The sequence below is a fragment of the Anneissia japonica genome, unplaced genomic scaffold, assembly GCF_011630105.1.
Source record: "Anneissia japonica isolate Jap-2015-1 unplaced genomic scaffold, ASM1163010v1 scaffold1128_len1000024_cov185, whole genome shotgun sequence".
Taxonomy (NCBI): domain Eukaryota; kingdom Metazoa; phylum Echinodermata; class Crinoidea; order Comatulida; family Comatulidae; genus Anneissia; species Anneissia japonica.
Window position 1 is genome coordinate 223,527 of NW_022705247.1, and position 8,659 is coordinate 232,185.

Sequence of the window (8,659 nt, forward strand, 5' to 3'; positions counted from 1 at the left end):
CAACTTGACCATGCTGTTAATGATTGATGTTAAGAAAGAGCTATTTTGTAGGAATATTCAATTAATTGCTACAAAATAAGTTAGATAAGTCTTTATTCCAACTTGACTATGCTGTTAATGATTGATGTTAAGAAAGAGCTATTTTGTAGGAATATTCAATTAATTGCTACAAAATAAGTTAGATAAGTCTTTATTGCAACTTGACTATGCTGTTAATGATTGATGTTATGAAAGAGCTATTTTGTAGGAATATTCAATTAATTGCTACAGAATAAGTTAGATAAGTCTTTATAGCAACTTGACTATGCTGTTAATGATTGATGTTAAGAAAGAGCTATTTTGTAGGAATATTCAATTAATTGCTACAAAATAAGTTAGATAAGTCTTTATTGCAACTTGACCATGCTGTTAATGATTGATGTTATGAAAGAGCTATTTTGTAGGAATATTCAATTAATTGCTACAAAATAAGTTAGATAAGTCTTTATTGCAACTTGACTATGAGCTGTTAATGATTGATGTTAAGAAAGAGCTATTTTCAAAAATATTGGTAGAAATATTCAATAAATTGCTACAAAATAAGTTAAAGTCTGGTTTCCATAAAATCACTACACTGTCGCTGCTGTGTTTTTATTGCAATTGTTTTACTGTGTAGCAGTCTCCGACGACGCAATCAGGAAGGCTCCCTGACCGACCAATCAGCATCACTGAAAGCTGTCGGTGTAGCAATTGTATGGATACCAAACTGTAGATAGTCTTTACTGGAACTTCACCATGCATTTTATGTGATATTAAAGGTAAAAAGAATAACATAATGTCACAAAACTATTTAATTTTTAATTTATTATTTGTCTTTGCTTGTTCTTGCAGAAGTGGCAGTACCAGTGGTATCACTTCAAACCTAATTAAAGTGTCTGTCTGTGAAGCAATTGACACACTAGGAGATGATGATTTTGTCAATGTTGCCTTGGTGAATTTTTAGCTTTTCACATACTTGAGATTCTTTATGTAATAATAATAATAATAATAATAATAATAATTTAATTTAAGTTACACTCACATAGTGCAAAAATGCTAAGCTTCAGTGTGTTTTACAGTCACACACAGAAACCCCTTTTACGTTTACACTGCAAGCAGAACTCCAGACACATACCAGGATTTTGCAAAACCCGGCTAGAAACTCCGGAGTTGTGGTTGGTGTAAACGTCAAAAAGTACCACCCAGGGTGCCAAACATCCTGGGATTGATGTGCTGGATGCATTCAGCGTTGGACAACCCTTGTGCATTCTAGAGTTGTCAGTGTAAACTGGAGTTGCCAGTGTGAACAGCACCAAATTCGATTCCGGATTTAGGCCTTACCTGGCGCCTACCGCAGATGTGGTCAGGTAGACCTAAACTTTGCTAGCAACGGGCCATTCCTAGACACATTTTAAATTAAACCACCTGCGCTCTGGTATAGACTTGACAACAAGATACATTGCTTCAATATTGACAATTAATTAAAGCTTCGTCATGACAAGGAACTCAAGGGAAGCGATGATCACCATTGCAACAAAAATTTAGGGCGGTATTTGAACCTGCGTTCGTTGTCAGTGTAAAATGGGAGCAACTCAGGATCAACCCGGACTTTTTCCTTTGATGTAAATGGAAATGAATCCAGAATTAACACCTTGGCAATGTAAAGGGGGTATAAAAGATTTAAGGAGTGGGAGGAGAGGAAGAGGGCAGTGAAAGAAAAAGATGTGTTATGAGTGAAGCCTTGAAGTTCTCTGGTGTGGAAGCTTGCTTGATGTATTCAGGAAGCAAAGGAAAATGAACTTTGACCATAAGATAGAGTAACTACCTTTGGGAATGTAACAACTGTGATGAGGAGTGTAATCATAAATATTCATATGTATCAATATTTGATATCATTTCTCTCTTTTTTCATCCCATATTAATTTGATCCTTTTTTTTTCTTGTTTTTTACACAGTTCAATGACAATACAACATTTCTTGACTCCAAACTGACAACTTTTGTACAGGCTAACCTCAGAAACAAGCAGGTAAGATTGAAAATGGGATGCTTGTCATCTGGTCATTTGTTCTGGAGTTTGGTTAAGAACAGCAGAGGTACCAGTAGGTTTCTGGGGTCCAGCATCGGGGTGTCTCCATCCTATTTTACAAATTTACAATTTGTTTGGAAGAAAGAAAAATGACTATGTCATTCTACAGATTATAGCCTCTTTAAATAAGCTTTAAAATCCTAGTGGTACAAATTCACCAAGGTACTTTACCCTTTCTCTTGGTCAAAATTAATTCAATGCAAACGAGCCTTTGGTATTATCGCATGGTTTCATTTTGTATTTTGGGAGTTAGTTAACATTTATATCGAAGAAAAATTGTGAATTAAACAAAAAAAAAAAGGAATATTTTTAAATATTAAGGCTCTACAAGTATTTTCCCAGTCGTTCCCACCTTGGTCATGGCATCCCCGGGGGTATTTTTTTGGTAACTACTGTCGCAAACCTATTGTGGTCAATGTTTAATTTCAGTGAAAATCTTGTATTTGTTTTGTAGCATTTAAAGAAAGAGATTAAAGAGTATATGGACCAAAAAAAAGCAACTGAGAAAATGGCTAATTATACACGAGCACTGGAATTTGCTTTCACAGAGCTTAAAAAGGTAAGAAAAGATAATAACATTGTCAAAAACTATTATATGGTTATAATCAGTGCTGTATATATCGTGTTTGTCAAAACCAACAATACGTTGGTATCTTAATTATTATTACCATTATTTTCTATATTATGCCATCATCATAATTTTTGTCATTACCATCATCTTCATGGATTGGATTGGATTTGATTTATTCAATATGTACCTGTACACCAAGGATAACCCAGGAATGTCTAAAGAAGACGTATTTCCAGTGGGGTCCTTCTGGTGGTGATTGGGCAGTACACCGGGAGACAATCCCCTACTCTTTTCCGAAGAGTGTACTGCGTTCTTTTACGTGCACATGGGCCATAATGCACACGGGACCAATGGCTTAAACGTCTCAACCGAAAGACGATGCGCTTTTGAAACCTCCAGCTGAAACACAAGTAGAGCAGCGATGGAAACTGAACCGGGGACCAAGAGATCTCCACGGTTCAGCGAGCACACAGTGGCTACCACCAGTTTAGCCGACTGAGCTTGCTGCTTTCTCAGCATATTCGGATCCTTCTGTGTTGATCTTTGTTATCATCATCATCATCATCATCATCATCATCATCATTATCTTCATTGTCAGAATAATTCATGCACATTGATTATTACCTACCTGATAGGTAAACTCATTAGTATATGAGAAAGCCTTTTCCCATTAAATATGAAAGTGTAATGGTAAGTATCTATGTGCCTTGGATAATGCTTTTTTTGGAATCCTTCTTTAAATGCTAATATGCAATCCTAAGTGTTACCATTGGCTAATGTCAGTTGAACTGTGGTAATTAACCTTTGCCCTTTCACCATACCATCTTTTTCATTACTTATTCAAGCCTTTTCCCATTAAATATAGAAAGTCCACAATGGCATTTCTTATTCTTCAAATTTAATGGTAAATACTGAATATCTCTGCACATGGAACTAACACTTTGATAATGCTTTTTGTAGGTTCATTCTGTAAACGCTAACAGGCATTCCCATTATAAAAGTGTTGCCATTGGCTAATGTCAGTTGAATAATATAACTTTGTCCTTTCGCCATTTTAAACGTAAACGTAAGAATGGGATATTGCCCTTTTGGTGTTCCAGATGTCTTTAAAAATGGCAGCTTGCCCTTATGGCATTCCATTTATATGTATGTGTAAGTATTAGCTTAGGATTGGCTTGATGGAACTGTACTTCCATTATTTGAGCTCCTGTGAATCATGAAGCAGCGATTTCTCACTGAGGCTTCAAAGTGCTGGTAAGTAGAGCGGTGATGCTGGTTGTGTAATGTTACTAAAACCTAAGTTAAGTGGAACTTAGACAATGGAGAAATTAGAGAACAATTAAAAAACGATGTTAAGGGGAAAAGAACACGAAAGATCCAATTTAGAGAAATTATTATTATTATTATTATTATTATTATTTATTGTTATTATTATTATTATTATAAGTGTAGTGTTTTGCCATTTCAATTGTTTAAAATTAATAAGATTCAGATTTTTTTCCTTTTGGTGTTACATACTCTATAATTATGGTAGAGCTTTTGCTCTTCTGACTTTCCATAACAGTAAGATTTTTATACAAGATAGCTCCCAAAATATTAATACTAAAATTAAAAGTTTCTATTCCAAACACAATTATTTATCTATGTTGATCATTAATTTTTTAAGTAACTTATATTTACAATTTTAATTCATTATTTATTTCTTTTTACTTTTTATGTATTTTCCACTGCTAAATATGTTTTTTTCTAATGTTAAATATGTTTCTTTTTCTTTATTAAATTTATCTTTACTTTGTCTTTTAATTTCTATTTTTTCCAAATATATGCTTTCATTTTTTTTATGGTGAAACTCAAGCACTTTGGAAATAATCCTTCACCACTGAAAGTGTAATCCAGTATAAAGACAGAATTATCACAAATAAAAGCAACTATTATTTTTATTAGTTCTTATTGTAATTGGAATTTTTTGAAATAAAAATATAGCTTACTTTACTTCTAAGCTTTCGTTGCTATCTCAGCATCGGTTGTGGCTTGGACTTCCAACCTTGAGGTCCGGGGTTCAAGGCTGTGCAAGTTGCTTGTATCCTTGGGCAAGAAACTTTATCTACGTTTGTCTCTCTACCCAGGAGTATAAATGAGTAGCTAGTAGGATGTTGTAGCATTGAATGTACTAGTTTCGTGTACTAAATAAGTAGTGCACGACAAGGTATATCCCCAGGGAGCAGAGAAGGTTGAACTTTGTGCTGGTTTGCCATTGTATCATATTCTGTGACCAGGGGTAATAATACTCAGCGCCTTTCATCATTCGTTGAAATTGGCGTTACATAAATATTTGGGTATTATTGTTGAGTATTATTACACAGATCCACCTGTCACATGTTCATTCAAGCATGAATTTGAGTTCGAATGATCATGTGACATTATTGTTAATTAATAAATAATTATTCATAAATTTATCAGCTAATGGATGCAGCAGAACAATCTGACTTAGGCATTGGAGCCCAATGCAACTCTGTCATTCTGATGTTTACTGATGGTGGACCGGATAAAGCAAAGGAAATTATCAACAAATACAACTCCGATAATAGAGTAAGTATGTATGTCAGGTTTCCTAAATAAAAATTTATATAAGTAAATATAGAGAATAACCTGTGGCTTGTTGCTTTAACCGGGCTGCATTGCACACAGGCGTGGGCCAAATCGTTCTACAACTTTTTTTTTCCCCCCCCCACCTTTCTAAGGGTCACATAATGTCCAATCTGCTACAAAGAGGTGCGCTTTCGTCTGTCCACAGGGGCTGAATGGACCAGTACACTGGGCTAACACCCTAAACTTCTCAAAGGATGCATTGGGTTCTTTCAAGTGCACACAAGCCAATTGTGTACACGGGACCTATGGTTTAGGAGTCCTTATCTGAGAACACCACCACCAGAACTATAGGCGAGTGTGCCGTTCGAACCAGCGCCAAAATAATGGCTGTAGGTTGCGACGCCCCTGCCATAACTGCTCGGACTTAAAAGTCGTGGGAAGTCACCTTGAAATCAGGAAATTGATGATTTTTTTTGTTGTTAACATAGTGTATTATCAATTGCCTTCCAGAAGTCAGTGCCAATGTGTTTTTTTAATACCCTACTATAGAGGATGACCCTTGCTTTCCAGCATATCTTAGAAGGTCGGCTGATATTCAGGGACCCTCTTAAATAATATCATGTGATACATTTATTAGCTAAGTCTCTTAATGGGGCTTAGGGAGTGGGGTTGGTTTTAGATGTGACGAAAAGTCCTACTGTCACAGGACTTGAACCCAGAACCGTGGGATTAGAAGCCAAGCATCTACTAAGCTATTTGTCTCCACTCCGGTATCCCCATGGCACAGCAAAATAAAATTAAAAGCTCTTTTTAAACAGATCTCCCTGAAGTCACTTCTTCCAACTTGGGACTCCTAAATATTGTCATGATGGCATCACATCATGACTATATATAGGCACATCATGACTATATATGGCATACAACAGTTTTTTGACAAAGGAAATTTGATAGGAGCTTTAGTCATGAGTACAACTAAATATGTGGCGGAGCCAAGCCAAAGGAGGGATAAGCCGCACACGCAGTTTTCCAATAAATGCACAAACGTAAAATTGGTCATTTTTATTCAATTTTTTTTAAATCTATAAAACATAAATATTAAACATTTAACTTTCATCCTACATTTACTTTTCTCTGATTTATAATCGATAAATGCCCAAAAAATGGTATTTAAAAGTGCTTGTCATAATATCTGATTTTCAAAGCCAGTTTTCTCAAAATACACTTACCAATTATCCTAAATTTGATTGCCCATAACTTCGCCATAAACTATCATATCAAAGTGATATTTTTTTGCATTTTGAAGGTAATAATGTCTAGTTTCATAATATGTACAAAACTCAATTTTAAAAATTTCGACTTAGCCTCCTTTGGCTTGGCTCTGCCACATATAGTCAAAAATAATACTGTATGTCTGTAACATGATTTTTTAACGAGAATTTCTTTAATGTCTATTTACATTTTCCGTCTAGACTCGGATATTTGTGTACAACGTTGGTCCCAACGCTATGGTGTCATCAGATGGTGTGAAGAGTATGGCTTGTATGACTAATGGTAAGGATGATAGTTTTTTTTTGTTGATATATGACATAATGTTTGGAGGGATAGATGGATTTATTCAGTGTAAACACATCAAGGATAACCCACGAAGACTTATTTCCAGTGGGGTCCGACTGGTGATGATTGGGCAGTATATTTGCCTAAGTCGAGTCCAAAATGCCATTGAAATATTGTTCAATTTAGATAAAATTTGACTTACAGACTGTTAAATAATGCAAAACACAACAATTTTGCATGTAAAAATTAGATTGACTTAGAAATTATTCGACTTAGAAATTATTCGACTTAGGCAAAGTATTATGCTAAAATAGAGAAAATCATTAGTATTGGTATTGATGTTATTGATTATAATAATTTATTGAGTAGATTATTATTGTTAATTTATTATCCTATTGAATCTTTAGTAATTGATTATGATATTGATTGTGTTTTGATGGTTAGGTTATTTCAGCAACATACCTTCAATTGGAGCTGTCCGGCTAACCACATTGGTAAGTTTTTTTGTTTCAATCCTGTCGCCTGTTGCCGGATTTTTTATACCGTGTTTTGCGAAACACGTAAAAATGAATTATTGTTTTCTTATTTAGCAAATAGTTGCGCCAAAATCGTTCAGACGGTGGCGAAAATAAAATTTTATTGGTGAATCTAAACAGTGGAGTAATGGGATGCTTAAATGCTTTAAATTTCTAAAAATAGGAAGAAATAGACTTATCTTATTTTTGGAGATTTCAAGGCAACAGCGGGTGCAATAAAAATAAATAAAAACTTTTATTTTTTTCTGAAATTTCCATTTTTTCATGGTGGCAGGTGCTCTAATTGTCCAAAAATAAAATTTTATTTTTTATTCAAAATCATCATTATTGGTGGGCGGTGGGTTCCCTAAAGGAGTTATAAAAAAAAAGTCTTTCCTTATCCTCAACATTCGGTGCTTTAAAGCTGAACACAAGATGAATTTTACATAATGGACTTGTCTGGAATGTCAATCAAAGTTAACTAACCAATCAGAACAGGGCTAGAAATATGCATGTGTCCTTCAAACACACATGCGAGACCTTAGCAACGATATCCAAGGGGTTGGGCTTAGCCAAAGGTCTATTATGCCTCATTTGTTTGGCCTCTTCTGTGGTTGTACGTATATTTAGTGAATACATACTTACTGTACATACACCAACTGCCATGGGTCCTTTAAAAATTTCATCCACAGACAGTAAACGCTAACAAAGTGTGACTTAACATGTCACTGGAATTCATAGACAATCAATCCGGAATTGTAGTAAATTCAATACACACAAAGGATAAAGTCTGAAAACGTTTATTTACAGTTGAGTCCTTCTGGTGCTGAATTTGGCTGTACACTTTTGAAAAGTATGTTGTTTTTTTTTAAAGTACACATGGGCTATTTGTGGACACAGGACTATTATTAAACAGTTTAAACATGTCATTCAAAAGGTGGTGCCTTATCGTAACTTGTATTTCAGCGCTCCAGCTGAAATATTAAGTGTTTACAGAGAGCAGAGTTGAATTGAACGCTATGGTTGTACGACTGCCATCCAATACAGAAAAAATATACTGTACATTGTAAATTTCAAACAAGAGTGAAAAACAAAGACTTGACCGTAGGCCATCTCCTTTATAATAATTGTATGCAGTCATCGTAACCAACTGGGCATCTGCATATTATAATAAAGTATAAAATACATCATTGTAGAATATATATATATATATATATATATATATATATTCCATTCTTCTGGATAAATCATTTGGCTTATTTATTGAGGCACGCCTCTATAGTTTAGTTTTGGCCTTCCTGTTTACTTGTTCAGACTGTTTATTC

The 8,659-nt window shown here is 34.7% G+C and overlaps 1 protein-coding gene across 1 annotated transcript in view; it reads left to right on the forward strand.

Moving 5' to 3' along the window:
* Window positions 1-8,659, forward strand: part of LOC117105438 (voltage-dependent calcium channel subunit alpha-2/delta-1-like) — a gene marked incomplete at its 3' end in the record, with an annotated part of 93,539 nt that overhangs the window by 48,957 nt on the left and 35,923 nt on the right. Inside the window, 6 exon segments of the mRNA XM_033246569.1 lie at window positions 871-970; window positions 1,974-2,045; window positions 2,560-2,664; window positions 5,137-5,265; window positions 6,735-6,816; window positions 7,264-7,313. Coding sequence (XP_033102460.1) covers window positions 871-970; window positions 1,974-2,045; window positions 2,560-2,664; window positions 5,137-5,265; window positions 6,735-6,816; window positions 7,264-7,313 — 538 coding nt within the window.